General features: G+C 42.4%; 2 protein-coding genes across 3 annotated transcripts; both read left to right on the forward strand.

Moving 5' to 3' along the window:
• The first annotated feature begins 789 nt into the window (after nt 1-789).
• Nucleotides 790-6,251, forward strand: asb15b (ankyrin repeat and SOCS box containing 15b). Of its 2 annotated transcripts, none has more exons than XM_035678186.1 (14): nt 790-911; nt 1,245-1,350; nt 1,467-1,519; nt 1,679-1,807; nt 1,912-2,076; nt 2,422-2,528; nt 2,674-2,812; nt 2,940-3,111; nt 3,589-3,749; nt 4,190-4,334; nt 4,409-4,564; nt 4,867-4,969; nt 5,097-5,250; nt 5,352-5,521. In XM_035678186.1, the coding sequence occupies exons 2-14, from the start codon at nt 1,247-1,249 to the stop codon at nt 5,519-5,521; spliced, it is 1,758 nt and encodes a 585-aa protein (XP_035534079.1). In that variant the 5' UTR covers nt 790-911; nt 1,245-1,246. The 2 variants fall into 2 exon arrangements, with proteins under 2 accessions (XP_035534079.1, XP_035534071.1); XM_035678178.1 differs by having other exon boundaries at nt 791-911; nt 1,909-2,076; nt 5,352-6,251.
• Nucleotides 6,252-7,447: 1,196 nt separating this feature from the next.
• lmod2b (leiomodin 2 (cardiac) b) lies at nt 7,448-13,560 on the forward strand. The gene is made up of 6 exons (XM_035679036.1): nt 7,448-8,080; nt 8,338-8,811; nt 9,355-9,615; nt 9,734-9,949; nt 10,813-11,256; nt 13,201-13,560. The coding sequence occupies exons 1-6, from the start codon at nt 7,805-7,807 to the stop codon at nt 13,225-13,227; spliced, it is 1,698 nt and encodes a 565-aa protein (XP_035534929.1). The 5' UTR covers nt 7,448-7,804; the 3' UTR covers nt 13,228-13,560.
• Nucleotides 13,561-16,346: the final 2,786 nt, after the last annotated feature.

Raw genomic sequence — 16,346 nt, forward strand, 5'->3', positions numbered from 1 at the left:
GTGTGTGTGTATGTGTGTGTGAAATGTCCAAGCGTGTAGTGAAACTTGAGGATGGGCTGGCAGTCTGCTTTCACTCCAGACAGATTGGTGAAGTCTTTTGACGTGGTAGAGAGGCCGCCTACAGGCTGAGTCACTGTGTCACACACTGACGCCGTCTGAGACTTTTTCCATAAACTCCCACGTATCAATTTGTTCATCAGGAGAAAGTGGGCACTTGTTCTCTAATATTTCGCTTAGAATATGTCAAGGTTATTCCCCAAGCTGTTGTTTAGAAAGTGAAAATAAGATATTGATTTTCTAGTGTTGGGGGGGGGGGGGTTTTTCAGGGAATTTTCAGCCACTATCTTTGCTTTTATTTGATAAAAAAAAAAAAATGTGTCTAACTTTTGGCTTATTTACTCAATGCTGTTATTTAATTGGTTGCGTGAGTTTGTAGATGTGCAGAAAGTGCAGTTGCATAATATTCTGAGACTGATTATTGATTTCCCTTATCACATCAATACCAATCACAATGGAGGATATTCAGGGGAAAGGGGGAAAAAAGAAGCAGACGTATTACAAATAATTATTAACCAATAACATAACTGTTGGTGTGGGATGTGGGAACATAATATGAACAGTAAGCTTATTTAGTACATGTAATGCTCTGCAAATGAAGTGTCATGCTAACAAACATGTAACATGTTTTGTTTACATATGACTAAATTTCCTAATTTGAATGAGCGTAGCAATCATGGAGTACTTTGTTCACTGGAGTTGTGAAAGTGAAAACGTGACACTGTGAGTTGAGTCAGGTCGGCTGAGGCAGGTCACAGCTAAATATAACCCAGACAGCTTAGGACCCCGCAAAACAAAAAACACACAGGCTTACAAAAGCTGGAGTGCTCGAGGGCCCGCATTCAGACCAACAGGTAGACAGACAGATTGATGTGACTAACATGAAATTCATTAATTCTGTGGCACCATCTCAGATATGACAGATTTATACTAATGTACTTGCATGTGACACCATTTTAAGCCTGAACAGGGGCGATACTGTGCCAGCAGCCCTTTGCTGATAAACAAGTTGCATGCCTGCAACCGTGGACAAAGTGCTAACAGATGTGACTTTAACATGTTTTCAGTTAGCAGCATGTGTAACTCGATTTTGGGCTATTTTTATGACGATAAACAATTAAGATGGAAGAATCAGTCAAGAGTGTTTACAGGGAAACACATGTTTGTCGTCGTGTCTTTTGATATAGAAATGGATGATTTTGAGCAGGAAGGCATAAATGAGGAACTGACTGAGTTTGCCCTTCGAGAAAGCCTCCAAGATGCCTACAAGCTGCCATATTCTAAAACAAACAGGTATGAGAGAGTACAACCTGCCCTCAGATCCAAAATGCTTTCACTCAAAGGGTTTGGGTGGGACTACCTGAAAAAAAAAAAGAAAAACCTTAATTTGTTCTTCTTTGATTTATTAGGAAGGATCCACACAGTGAAGACTTTATGAAGATAATGGCAGCCATACACAAAGGTAAGGTTCCTATTTAGCTATCATTGTTTTAGCACAACAATATGTGCGTGCGGTGTAAAGTGAACAGTTAATGTTAAGCAAAGTTGCATAAGGCGGGAGCACCAGTCATTCCGTAATACAGATGTTTCCCCAGTGTGAGTCTTGCTGGTTTCTCCACAGGTGATGTGTATGCTCTGCAGGAGCTGTCAGGTGTGTCTGCCTTCAGAGAGAGCGACAGCAGGGGCCGGCTGCCTCTGCACGCAGCAGCTGCGCAGCCGCGGCAAGACGTCCTGCATGCGGTGCTGCAGGGTGAGAGTTCAGTGCCACTGACAGGCTGCGTGTAAAGTCGTCTGCAGTTCGATGAAACTATTTACTTAGATCTAAAATAAATCTTATCTGTGTTTTTGTAGCAGTGTTGACGTCCACAGACCTGACCCTGGAGGAGCAGACAGGGGACGGGGACACGTCTCTGACTCTGGCAGCAGAGGCCGGCCTGCTGGAAAACGTCAAGATGCTGCTGCAGCATGGAACCTCACCACACAACACCAACAGCAGGAACGAGTCTCCTCTGCTGATTGGTAGTGCACACACAAAATCAACACAACACACACACAGTCAGTTACTCACTCACTTATCCCTAATTAAGTACATGAATCTTGCAGTTACAAATGTTAGTATGTCTTTTTTTAAATTCTATATTTACTTTGCGTTCAGTGCTTATTATCAAATAGTAGCTAACATGCTAATCTACGACCTTGAACATGGTCAACATTATACCTGCTGACGTTAGCGTTTAGCTCAAAGCAACACTGTTCCTAAGTGCAAACCTCACTTTAAGCATTAGCCTAGTCAAGTTTTTAATAATAAATCATTCATTAGTGTGGCTTTTTACCGTATCATCTTGTGTTTTCTACGCTTTGTAGCAGTGAGACAGAAATCATACGACATGGTTTTATCCCTCATCATGAATGGGGCCTTTGTGGAGCAGGTGTGTCTCACTAAGTGGACGGCCACCCATGAAGCTGCAAAGGTGAACAGCGCGGCATTGATACTGGCTATAGCATGACAGAATCAGAACTAAACATCTAGGCCTTAAATGTCACAGTTTATCCTCCCTTCATCTCTACCATCTTTCCTTCTTTCTCTATGTCCTTGCTTCTTGTCTCTCGCACCAGGTGGGTTGTCCAGCTATTCTGATGCTGCTGCTGCGACATGGAGCCAAAGTAACTGCCAGAGACGGTCATGGTGTGACTCCTCTGGGGATTGCAGCTGAGCATGGCAACGCCGAAGCTTTAGATATACTCATACAGCATGGTAAAGCACTAAAATACACACAGTGTTTAGTGCTTCACATCACGTCATGTTTATATGTTGAGTAATACCACACAAACAGTTTTTCTCACTCATCAGACCTTGTTGTATTTTCCCTTTGCTCCACTAGGTGGTGACGTGAATGCCCAGGCCAGAAATGGAGACACAGTCCTGTATGATGCAGCTGGATCTGGAAACCTGGATTGCATCAAGCTGCTCCTGGAGCACGGAGCCAACCCGAATGTGGCCAGCTACGCCTGCCAGCTGCCCATCCACAGGGCCGCATATGAGGGACACATACTGTGAGCTGACATTCATGTGGCGATGCATGTGGCGATGCAAAAGAGCACCCAATCATCCTGACGCACTAATTGAGACTGTATTCTCATGCTAGGAGCTTGAGAATATCAGAGTTTTAAACGATAATCCAGTTCCAGTAAGAACTAAATGACTGGAGACAAATTAACATTCCTTTTGTCCTATTTTGCAGCCAAATTGATGAAACTGTAGACTGGAACATGTCTCTCTCTCTGCACCTCACAGCTCTGCAGTGTTTTCACTGTAGTCATTTTCACAAAGAGCCTTCTGTTTATCACTGTTTTTCAGTGCCGTCACCAAATAACACTGTGGCACAAACCACAATCTAATGAACATTTTTCTCTATGTCCTGTTTTGTTCTTTTCGCATTTGTTTTTCACTGTTTCTGTCTCTCACTCTCTTGCTGTTTGCCCTCAACCCCATCTCTCTCTCTCTCTTTCTCTCTATCTCTCTCTCTGTAGAGCCCTGAGGACTCTCCTCCCCATCACCACAAAGAGAGCTATCCGTCTCTCAGGCCAGGACCCGGTCCACTCAGCAGCTGACGGGGGACAGGTTGAGTGTCTGGAGCTGCTAATCCATAAGGGATACGATGTCAATGCCTTGCTAGACACGCACATCTCTGGTAAACTCTCTCCCATACACGCTTGCTCAAAAAACACATTAAGTTTCATCAAGTTTCTCTGATCATAGAGTCCCTAAATGCACCACAGATGACAAGTTTAGAGAGTTTACTGCTTGCAACATCAGTACCTTAGTAGTAACTCCGACCAAAGGATAAACATGAATAATTGATCGCTGTGGTGGTTTCCCTACCTCAAAGTCGTTTAAAATGTCTGTATATTGATTTATTCTGCTGTAGAGTAATAAATGGAAACCAGAGACTTTAAAATAGTAATGTTGTTATGTTGTTTTATGAGTGCTTATTGTGGAAAACAAGTTAAACTACATTTAGACCACTGGCATTGTCCTTCAAAGTGCATCATCTTTTCTATTAAATCATGCAACAATAATTTATAGTCATAATGCATCTTTTAAGCTGCTCCAATATAAATCTTGTTGCAGAGAACTACTGCGACCTTAGGAAGTCTCCTCTGTACTTTGCCGTTTCCAATGGTGATGTAACCTGTGCGGAGATGTTGCTGGCGGCTGGAGCAAGGACTGACCTGGACCCACTGCGATGCATCCTGGTCGCAATACGCGCTGAGAGGTGTGTGTATCCTCATTTAGGATAATCCATGATTAATGATAATTTATGACATCCCTCTGTCTGGCCATTTCCAGGTATGAGTTGGTGCAGCTGTTGCTGTCCTATGGAGCAGAGGTGAATTGTTATTTCAGAGCGCTCACCAACACACTGTTCCCCACAGCCCTGCAGTATAGCCTGAGGGACCCCGTCATGATGAGACTACTGCTCAACAATGGATATCACGCTTACAAGTACATTTATCAGCTTTTTTTAAACATATTTGATTTCAGTAAATCCACATCACAGCAATGAATTATGGTCCACAGGTGGTCCAGATCTGGTAGCCACTTATAGCCATATAGATAGATAGATAGATACTTATTTATCCCGAGGGAAATTCAAGTATAGTATATAGTAGTATATCAGCCAACTGTTTCTCACTCTCCTCCATTGTCGGCACTGCATGTGTAGTAATGCAAACACTGAAACTGCACTGAAAGGCCATTTATAAAACTGCACATTTGACCATTTTATGTGTGCGACACTGTGGCAGGTGTTTCCAGTGTTGCCATGGTGATGGGGAAGCAATGGATAGTACCTGGACTGACCTCCATAACCAAGCCTACCAGATTTACAGCCAACCTAACGCCATCCCAGTAAGAGCACGTTTAGACTCGCACAAAGACAGCAGTCAGTTCACCGTGCGAAAGATCAACCTATCAATGAGCCACTAACACAACATATACAATAAATCCCATTCCTTATTTTTCTTTCTCTCTTCAGTTCTGTGAGTTTGTATCTGTGTCATGGCTGACACATCTGGTTGGCAGTGTTGTAAGGATGCTCCTGGACTATGTCAGCCATATCAACATCTGTCCCAAGCTCAAACGCATCCTAAAGAGGAGGCCAGAGTGGGATGAGATTTTGGACATACTGAGTAAAACATCAGATCCATTACTTTATATTTCAAAAAAGAGATCCATTATGTTGAGGAAGTTTTAAGTAACTAAAGGTTATATGTGTTTTTGTGCGCCCAAGGCAAGCCAAGGTCTCTGCAGCACTTGTGTCGACTGATAATCAGAGGTCACATGAGCCTCAGGACGCTGAATGACCCTAAAGCCATGGCTGACATCCCTTTTCCTCCGAGACTGAAGAACTATGTGACCTACAGAGACTACTGCCTGTATGGTGATCTCTCGCTGACGTGAAACACAATTCATTTGTATCTGTGTGATTGAAACACAAAAGAAAATGCACAAGTCACTCTTTTAAAATACACCAAATGGGAATATATTTTCTCTTAAACTTCTTTTGTATTTAATTTTCTAAGTTTCGCTTGTGTGCCTTGCTGTGGTTGACTGTGTTGCCATAGCGGTCTCTTTCTGTTCCTGTCTAATACAATATCATTAACGCTTATATTCTAGACTGCATTGCAAATGTGTTTGACGTCTCACAACACAGGTGTTTTCACTTCTTGCTGATTAGACCTCAGGTCAAGGATAAGTGCAGGGAAGGGCAGGGACTTGTATAAGGTTACCAAACCACAGCAACTCATCAGAATAACTCATCAGAATAACTCTAAGTTGTACCGCCCTAAAAGGTGCAACCGAGCGCAATCAAGCACAACGCACACTCGCCCACACGGTCCTGCGAAGAGGTCCAATTAGGCAGGTTAAGTGGAAACACCTTTGTGGGTGGACAACATTATTCTCACTTTGTGCCGGCTTCAAGTGTACACATTGTATAGTCAATATGGGGTTTGAAAATGAAAATCATTATAGTATTGTTACTTAACTTACTTAACTTATATAACATGAATTTGTTTGTGTGTTTTGTTTTTTGTAATAAACCATGATATTAAAAAAAATACACTTTTGTATCCTGTGTTTGGATCTGTATCTTAGAGCTTACTGACTAAAGTGGAATTAAATCACCAAAGCAGCGATTCAAAGTGTTTTTGTTCTCTTTGTGTGTTAATAAAGCCATTCTGAGTGTAACCACAACCTATCACTCAACAGCAGATTAGAACAAACAGAGCTCTGAGCTGTTTAAAACCCCTCCATAATATCAGCATAATTCCTGTGTTTTCATTATGTTCTCTGAGACAGACTGAAAGATTTGGAGTGATGACGCTGATGATGAGCTATTCATGTGTTTGTACGTGGCAGTGTGTCACAGCAGGTTTGCATTCTATAACTTCTAAATCTGCTCTCAACCAAAATTTTGAAAAAGAGAAAAATAAAAACACCAAATGATCGACTTACTAGTGACGCAAGCTACTTTACAAAACAAATCCTGTGATGTAACAACTATGTTTTTCTTGGCAACCTGATTTATATTAATGTGCATTCGACTATTGACGTCATTCTGATCCACACTTTGTTATCAATTTGAAAGGTCAAATAAGGTGAGGGCATTTAAACAAGAGTCTACAGCCATGGTAGCAGCTCTGAGAGGCCTTTCTTTAAGCTAAATGCTTATGACAGCCGGCTAATCTTCTGGTGCATGCTAAAATTTTAAACTTAAAGTCAAGCTGAGGCTGATGGGGAATGTCAAGTCAGGGGCACCAAAGGCAGTGGGATTCATCCCCTGGGGACCGTATATGTTACAAAATGTCATGGCAATTCATGTGGAAGTTAAGATATTGACAATGGGGGCGACTGACAGACCATTACCATCCCTAGAACCATGCTGCTGGCAAGGCTAAAAATACAATTAGCTGGATTCTTGTACAAAATGTAAAAAAAGTTATCAGACAATCGAGGAATCAGGGTAAAAAACTAAAAACAGACAGAAAAGCTACATATGTAACTCTGCTATGTTAAAAACTGTAACAATGAGGGATGTGCTGACATCTCTTTGCTGACGGATATGCAGTGAGCCGTGGTGTTTTGCGGGCCAAACATTATCTCTGTTTATCTTTCTTGTTATGTTCTGTTGGGCCCAGTTGGTCTTTTTTGGCCATGAACAAAGCCACTCAGGCCGTGGTGACAGACTGCTACATTGACAGGCCACAGTCTCTGAGCTCACATGCTTTTTGTGGCTCTGTCTCTCAGAGCAGTGCCTCCCAAAAAAGACGCTGCATCATGGGGTCCACACTTTGGTACGTTCCCCCTCTGATACCTCTCTTAAGGCCTAAACAGCAGCTGGTGAGATTAGAGAGGAGAGGACACCGACACACACACACAGACTCACAGCAACACGACTGGCCAGGATAGATCTGGCTCAGACTGGAGAGGGGTTTCATCAGAAGCACATTTTGACTGGACCCAGTAAGTCCAAACACCTTCGCCCGGCAAGGATCACCTCAACTGGACTCTGAATTTCCAATGACCCCTTATGTCCGTGGATCTCCAGCCACCTTGCCTTTTGTTGGAACCTCTATACCCACACGGCTATTTCATTTTGGGGACTGGACTGAATCACAACTCAAGAACTGGTCTTTCTGTGGTAGTTTAAACTTATACTGACTGGTCTGTGCTAATCACACCATGAGCTGTTTCGGGTACCGTCGAGAGCTGAGTAAGTACGAAGATGTCGACGAGGACGAGCTTTTGGCCTCCCTTAGCCCTGAAGAGCTGGCTGAGTTGGAGAAGGAGCTGGCGGACATTGATCCAGATGCCAATGTGCCCATAGGACTCAGACAGAGAGACCAGACTGACAAGACCCCGACAGGCACCTTCAGCAGAGAGGCCCTCATGCAGTATTGGGAAAATGAGACGCGTAGACTGCTGGAGGACGAGATAGGTGGAGGAAGCCCCAAACCGGTCAGTGATGACACTTAATTAGATTTACTTGGCATCTGTACAATGTGCCAGAGGCAAAGCCAGCTTGTTTGAAGTTGTATCAGATAGAACTCAAGACAGATTACCCAAAAAAGCTAAAAGTGGGAAGTCATTTGAAGTACTAATAGAAAGATAAAATATAACAATCTGTTAAACCATCTGCGTTTATTTAGCTTGACAATATACATATTATGTAAGAAAACAAATACTGATGATTACAGTATTGTGTTTCAATACAGGATGAAGAACAAGAGGAGGAGTGTGTGACAGAAGAAAACAGCGGAGCAGAGGATGAAAAAGATGTTGAAAATGAGAAAGAACAGAAAAAGCATGAAACACAAAAGGAGAAGGAAGAGGAAGAGGAAGAGGAAGAGGAGGAGGAGGAGGAAGAAGAGGAGGAGGAAGAGGAAGAAGAGGAGAGTGAGGAAGAGGAGGAAGTGGTTACGGAGGAGGAAGAAGACGAAGAGGAGGAAGATAATAACTTAAAACCCGAACTCTCAAAGGATTCTGGGGCGCTGATGTCACAGGTCACTGCCCCAATGCTACTGAAGCCGCAGAGGGTGGAGCCTATCAGACTGACTCCTCCCCCTCCACCTGTCGACCCAAACATGACCGGAAACCCAACCGTTGTCGATGATGCTCTCCAACGAGTTCTAAGCGATGACTCTGAACTCACAGAGGTTAATCTCAACAACATTGAAGATATCTCACAGGTAATAGACACATGCTGTTTAAGGTTGATACAGTGATAAAACAGCCCAAGTGTGCTATCCTGATAACCTACAACCAAACAGCTCAGAATATGCAACCTGCTTGATAAAGGTCCAAGTTCTGCTGTTTCGTCAAAATAGTAGATAAGCTCTAAGAGTTTTGAAGTGTGGTTTGAGTTTGGTTAGTTAGACATTTGTTAGCTTCCATCTTGCTAGTATCCTGCTCATTACTGACCTAACTTTTGATTGTCTGCCAGCTTATTTTTAGAACCAGGCATCTTGCCTCGTATGACTAGAAAATGAACATGGTGTCCTCATTTAACAGCTTTGACAAGGTTTTCTGTAGGCATCCTTAGCTAAGTTTAAGTCGTATTGTGGTTTACTCAATGGCAAGTAGTAGCTAGGTTATTTGACTAATTTTAGTATTATGTGGAGTAGCAAGAGGGGGTATTATATGTCTTCAGGGATCCTCAATGTGGTGTTGGAGGTGGTGGTGACAAGTTCTCTATGTTCTGGAAAATATAAGCATCCTAATTTACTTCTTAGGAAACCCTCATCCGATTTGCTGAGGCACTGAGATCCAACACACACGTACGGGTCTTTAGCCTTGCGAACACCCGAGCTGATGACCCTGTGGCTCTGGCCATTGCTAAGATGCTGAGGGAGAACTCTTCCATCACCAGCCTGAATATAGAGTCCAACTATGTGACCGGGAAGGGCGTGATGGCGCTGGTTCAAGCACTCCCAGGGAACAACACTCTGACTGAACTTCGGTTTCACAACCAGAGACACATGTGTGGAGGACAGGTCAGTTCTCTTCTTACACTTCTCAATCAAACAAATCTTCACTAAGGAAGATGGTTAGCAGTCCTTCTCTACCTGCATGTGCAATGTGTAACCGGGTGTAACAACATCCCCCTCACAGGTAGAGATGGAGATGGTGAAGATTCTGAGGGAAAACTGCACTTTGATCAAGCTGGGCTACCAGTTCAATCTCCCTGGTCCCAGGATGAGCATGACGGGGATCCTCACCAGGAACCAGGACCGCCAGAGACAGAAACGGCTGCAGGAGCAGCGGCAGCAGCAGCAGGACCATCAGGGGGTGCCAGAGGGAGCAGTTAACCCAAGAACCACTGCACTGGTAATTTTTTTAATGCCTTTATTTAATAGAGACAGCTGAAGACTGACAGGAAAGGGGGGTAAAGAGAGAGGGGATGATACGCAGCAAAGGGCCGCAGGTCGGATTCGAACCCGGGCCGCTGCAGCAACTCCTTATATTGGTCGCCAGTTCTACCGACTGAGCCAACCGGGCACCCATGCACTGGTTATTTTACTCCATTATAGAACATGTCTAATAAGCAGTGCACAGGTCGACAATTGCATTCTGCTTCTCTGTTGTTCGGCATTATTGTTTTCAAAGGCTCCACATCTGTTATAAACAGTTCTTCAGCTAACAAGCTATATGCTAATGATATGTAACTTTGACATTTGAACTGCTTTTATCGCAACACTTCAATAGATAATTCAACTGCTTTCCATGTTTATTTGTCAAATGACATTTCAACTGCTTTCACATCTTAGTCCTCAGCTGACAGTTCACTTGCTTTCAGTGCTTACCCTTCTTTCAGTTAAACTGCTACACAACTGACACTTCAACTATTTACTTACTATTTACTTTTCCAGTGCTTCCGGTGGACTTCAACAGTCCAACTGTCTACAGGACATAAACTTGAAATGATTACACTTCAACTGCTTTCATCTCTTACACTTCAAATGACAATTTCACTCTTTGAAATTCTTACGCTTCAAATTACTCTGCAACCCTTTCAGTCCTTTAACTTCAACCCACACTTCAACTGCTTTCAATGCTTAAATTTAAACTCTAACTCCCATAAAACATCCCACATTCAAACAGTCAACATTTTACCCTGCTTAGTGTTTGTACTTGCAACTTTCAGCACAAAATGTATTTGTCATTATCCATCTTCCTTCTTTTATCACTAGAAAGGAACTCCTCGTTCTTCACCTTACAACTCACCCAGAGCCTCTCCCAAACTTCCCCGAAGTGACCTGCCTAAAAAACAGACTCCTCCTGCTCCACCTCCTCCTCCGCCTCCACCGCCTCCTCCCCCCCCACCTCCTCCACCACTGCCTCCTCCGCAGCGGGAGAAGAAGCCCACCAGGATGATTGCGGAGGTCATCAAGGCACACGAGGCGGGCAGCAAGAAGGTGACAAAGACAAAAGGTAAGAAGGGCAAGAAAGGGAAGTCGAAGGAGTCGGGGAAAGATGAGACGAGCTGCATCCTGAAGGAGCTCAAGAACGCGCTGAGGCCCGTGTCGGTGGAGAGGAGAGGGGAGGAGGGCAGCAGGCCATCCACACCAATGAGGTCAGCCCATGACCAGCTGATGGAGTCCATCCGCAACAGCAGCCTCCGCAGCCTGAAACGGGTGAGTGTAAGGATATGTGCAACAATAGGGATATATATATATATCAATCAGCCATAACATTATGACCACTGACAGGCCAAATTGTGATGGCTAGACGACTGCAGCTCTTGTGGGGTGTTCCCCGTCTGCAGTGGTCAGTACCTATCAAAAAGTGTCCAGGGGAAGAAAAGCGGTGAACCAGAGACAGGTTAATTTGGGCGGACAAGCGGCTCATTTGATGCACATTGGCAGGGGAGTGAGCGTTGGCCTATGTGGCGTCCGATCCAAACAGACGAGACTTACTGTAGGCTCAAGACTGGGCCTTGGAAAAAGTTAAATGCTGTTCGACTAGGGAAAGCGCGTCAGAACACAGTGCATTGCAGTTAGTTGCATATGGGGCTGCATAACATTATGACCACCAGGGTGCCCAGGCGGTCATAATGTTATTGCTGATTGGTATATATCATATAATGGTCAAAATTCACTCTTAATTGTTAACATTTCTAGTCGTGTCATCAGCATCATCAGTGGCATTGGCCCCTAAATACTGTATCATATTGAATTATTTAGAAATGTATTGACTGAAAAGTGGCAAAAAACATTCCTCCTCTACAGGCAAACTGAACAAGTAGGACGCTTAACTTTGATGAGGATGACACAGAGTCAGTGGTGTCTGAGTCATCTCTGTGGCTGACAGGCTTTGTTCTGTCTCTATGCTGGGGTTGGCAGGCAAAAGTCTGCTTACCACCAACCAGCAGTGTGGTATGATCACAATGCCTTTACAGCCAAAGAGAGAGCCAAAATATAGTCAATAATGTCAGCCAAGACAGTCAAGTATTCTTATCCTGAAGAGGAAGATAGGCTGATACAGAGAAAAGATGTAAAACAAAGACAATGAGACAAACTAATTCAGGTCTATCTCATGTATTATAACAGTATGTTACTGTTACTGTTAAAGGAACTTTGTTTTTGTGTTATGCTCATGAGAGACAAGTGTTATCTTGGCTGAAGCTATAGCACAGCTCGTTACATTGTTAGAGTGGAAAATCAGCTCTGCCCTCAGATGGCAGGGTCTCCTAGCTGTGAAATTCCTGCCACTTAGTGCAGATATTATTAGAAACTCTTCATTGGAGCTGTGATAAAGACTGATATGACACATTACCACAGCATGCACCAACACTGCACATTTAACAAAACTGCCCACCAACACTTCATCTGTTGACGCCACTCTGGACATCGCACACAGATTTGATGCTAAGTCCGGTTTTGCAAGCATATCGAGAAAACAGTTAAAATGAGCAGTCCATGTAATTGAATATAGATATTCATGATTCCTATAAGGTGTCTGCACAGTGTTAGTCACAAAGAAAGGTGTACATGGTCAGCGGCTAGTTAGCTTAGCATAGCATAGAGACTGGAAATGGGGGAAACAGCTGGCTCTATGTAAAGCCAATAAAACATAATTTTACACTTACACACATTAAACAAATAATATTTAACATATCAACTAGCTGTTTGCCCTTGTTTCCTTCACATCTTCGTGTGAAGCTAAGCTAAGCTAGCATCATATACAGTATATCATACAGACATGAGAGTGGTATCAATCGAACTCATGTCAAGAAAGCGTATTTTCGAACATGTAAAACAATTTACATTTCTCAAATTTCTCAGCTGATGGAATTTGCAGTCTGGCTACTGTATGAGCCTAACGTCAGCACAATAAATCAGCTTTTCTCCCTATAATGAAAGGAAGCGTGTGTGGTTTTAACACTACATTCTTGTTCCCATGCCTCAGAAGTCATAATTACAACGTTTTTCATGTTTCTCAGTCATGACCACTGACTCATTCCTCTCAGTCTCTTTGCCGCCATTATCATATTTCTTGAAAAGCATGAATGAATGCCTGAAAAACTTCTTTTTTTTATGGCCTGCATTTAAAACTGACTTAGCATTGTCAATTTCCAGGTGGAAGTCCCAGATCATCTACGATAATGCAAGCAGAAAAAAAAGGTCTATTTGTTGCCACGGAAATTGGGGAGTCTGCACCACGATGACAATGGAGTGACCAACAATGACGAAAGCGCTCAATGAAAACATGTTGGGAATCCTAAGTTGGCAAAAACTGAATCCTTACTCATCAAAAAGAAAATATACTGGAAATTTGCACTGCAGTAAGAGCTAAAGGTTTTTTATTTGAAGTATTTATGCATAATGTTTACCGATAAGTTTTGTAATTCACTGTTTTCTTGTAAAATTGTAAATATAATCTGTTGTTGGTTGAATTATGCGTTGATTTATTAATATAACCTCTTGGTGTTTACAATAGCGCTTATCTATGTAGACTGTTTTCTCATTCTCTGGTTACTGGATGACTTCCAGTTGAAAGAAAAGGGTCAAGTTGTTATAGGAAGCACACACAGGCATCTTTTTTATCAGTGAGTCAGCTTACTGGTCAAGCACCGCTGATGCATATTCCCACTCCGACGCTCTCACAATACACCCACTGCAGTCAGCACGTATTGGAGCAGGGCTTTTGCGCACATTGTTTGAGCAACTCACAATGCGTGACAAGTGAGGGGAAAGAATAGACACACACTAGTGTCACTGACATCATTGAGGAGACATCCACTTTGAACAAAACTCATAAGATGACGTAAAAAAAAAAAAAAAAGGCCAGACTATGCAACTTCTGAAAGAAGAATTAACACATTCTTCCTTTTAGAAATGGAAAGTTGAGTTCATACACAAGAAAACACAGCCCTTGTTCAGTTCAATACACTCAAGAGGATTTGCAGCTACAGTCTTTTACTTTGTCTGGTATGAAAGTTAGCTTAGCATGGCTACAAACTTATTGCTTTGTAACTGACATAACTGAGCCAGTTTGCTGACTTTATGTCTCTTTTATGTCAATAGTTGTCACTTAACTGTCTCACTATGTTCCACAGGGGACAATTATAGGATAATGCTAACGCTAACATTGTTATACTAGAACAAATAGAGAAAACTTTGCTAATATTAGCTAATATGAGTCAGCATAAGCTACTGGTTTTATTGATTCATTCAAATTTTTCATTTTTAAGAGTAATATGTATCATGTTCTTGCTTTTAATACAAAAAAAATATTTCTCCATCACCAAAAAACAGGTTAAAATTTCAAGTTGAATGTTAGGTACCATTGAAAACTACTCTTGACGTATCATGGGTCTGGGGGATTACATTAGATGGACAAGAATCTAGAACTGATGGATTCAGCCCATGTCTGAGAGATACATATTGCCATGATAGAAAGAGGGGGAGAGAGAATGAGTGAGGGAGATGATGAATCAAACAGAGAGAGAGATGTGACAGATTGGGAAGGAAAGGCCAAAACCATGTGAGAGGGAGGATGACGATGACAGATTGAGAGAGTGAAAGCAAGAGACTGAGCGATGTGAGCTATTAGTATCGGGTCATCCTAATCCTGGTGCTGCATTTGTGTGTCTTGGAAAAGATCCCGTGACTCCTAAATCCACAGTGCACCTGTTCAAAGACAATGCAGTCAGGACCACGGGTGGGGTTGGCAACAACGACAAAACTACAAATGATATTATGGCACACCATTTCCCAAAGTATACCAGGAGATTTTAAAGAAAGCAAGAAAGATGAAAATAGTCCCAGACTGGCATTGAAAAACTGGTAATTATTAAATTGTATTGCGTGTTAGTGCAACTAAAAGCATTGTTTTACAGGCTTGAGATTTGACTGCTGAATTAAAAAAAAAAAAACAGTATTTAGAGGGAAATCCAACCTTAAACAAGATTTGGGCAGAATTGAGTTAAGCTTCTATGCAGGATACACTCCCCCATCTCCACAATGGCCTTCCCGAGTACAGCAGCTCAGTATGCACAATGCATTCCTTAAGCTAAGTGTCCTAAGAATAAAACTTCCTCTACTCAAGTACAGCACTTTGTCATATGTGTCAAACCGCCAATAGGATCCTTCCATAAAGTTCATCCATAAAATGCAGCCACTTCCTGCTTGTGAATGAGGTCTCTGCACTCAGGGTGGTCACTACATCACCCTCATATAGAATTCAAAATTATTTTCAGGATGCACAGAGGTTTTCATGCACCATGGGGAAATGTAACACTAGTGTCTGAACCACAACAAAGTAGCGAGTGTGCATGTGTTCCTTCGATGCTGAGCTACACAATCTCCCACAGCACTCGGGCCCTTTGACCTTTGCATTCCTTTTCACAGTATGCACGCAGCGTAGCTCATTTACAAATAAAAACTATTCGGCTGTGTTCGTTTTTACAGCTGCCGGATTCCTAAAAAAATGCAAATCTAGCTTCCGGCGCATTAAAGGGCAAGTTCAACCATAGTTGGCCTGATTTGGCCTACTTGTGATTGTCTCCTTAGCTAAAGTTATTGGACTTCTGGCAGCGTTTCAGTAGCAACAAAATCATGTAATCATGGTTGATTGAAGACTTTAAGTCCCTTTTGCACGACCTCTCTAAAACTACTTGTCCAAAAGAAGAAATGTTGCTTCACAGATGAAACAATATTGTATAGTTTTACCCTTCAGCCAAAGAATTAACAAAGTCAAAACACAAATAGTATCACTTCTATAAATGCTTTTGTTTTGTGCATGTGTTGGTCAGAGTCTCTATGGAAGCAACGTATCCAAGTAGCACTGCCAAAATAGTGGAAAGTGCCATACCTGCTCTAATCCCTCTCACAAGCTCTGCAGCAGAGAGAACTGATACAGGGTCAGTGTGGTGTCAGCTGATGTGCACACAAACTAAAAATAAATGTCAGGGGGGGGGAAGAGAATTGTTAGGTCATTATTGTGATGGTGACAATCACAGGGTGAATTCTTGCTTTGACCATTGAAAGGGCAAGGTTTAGTTCCTAATTTTTTCCTTTTTTTAGCTCACAGGCTCTTCAAGTAATTGTGAAGAAACCCTGATGCAGGACTTTCTATTCGATTCCACTGGGGCTCATGTGTGCCATATACGAAAAAAGAGAAACAGGGTTAACAGATGGACTCAAAACAAATGTGAATGTTCTCAACAATCAACTTTTTCTATTACTTTTATAGCTGTATATTTCTATTAATAGGGAGTATA

Source organism: Morone saxatilis, unplaced genomic scaffold (assembly GCF_004916995.1).
Source record: "Morone saxatilis isolate NCDOM2014 unplaced genomic scaffold, NCSU_SB_2.0 Contig10, whole genome shotgun sequence".
Classification (NCBI taxonomy): domain Eukaryota; kingdom Metazoa; phylum Chordata; class Actinopteri; family Moronidae; genus Morone; species Morone saxatilis.

What these genes read in the sequence shown, in the direction of transcription:
- asb15b (XM_035678178.1), top strand. Translation starts at nt 1,247, where the DNA reads ATGGATGATTTTGAGCAGGAAGGCATAAATGAGGAACTGACTGAGTTT. An exon ending in CCATATTCTAAAACAAACAG is followed by an intron (nt 1,351 to 1,466) that starts GTATGAGAGAGT and finishes TTGATTTATTAG; the next exon opens with GAAGGATCCACACAGTGAAG. An exon ending in AATGGATATCACGCTTACAA is followed by an intron (nt 4,565 to 4,866) that starts GTACATTTATCA and finishes ACACTGTGGCAG; the next exon opens with GTGTTTCCAGTGTTGCCATG.
- lmod2b (XM_035679036.1), top strand. Translation starts at nt 7,805, where the DNA reads ATGAGCTGTTTCGGGTACCGTCGAGAGCTGAGTAAGTACGAAGATGTC. An exon ending in GTGGAGGAAGCCCCAAACCG is followed by an intron (nt 8,081 to 8,337) that starts GTCAGTGATGAC and finishes GTTTCAATACAG; the next exon opens with GATGAAGAACAAGAGGAGGA. An exon ending in ACATTGAAGATATCTCACAG is followed by an intron (nt 8,812 to 9,354) that starts GTAATAGACACA and finishes TTTACTTCTTAG; the next exon opens with GAAACCCTCATCCGATTTGC.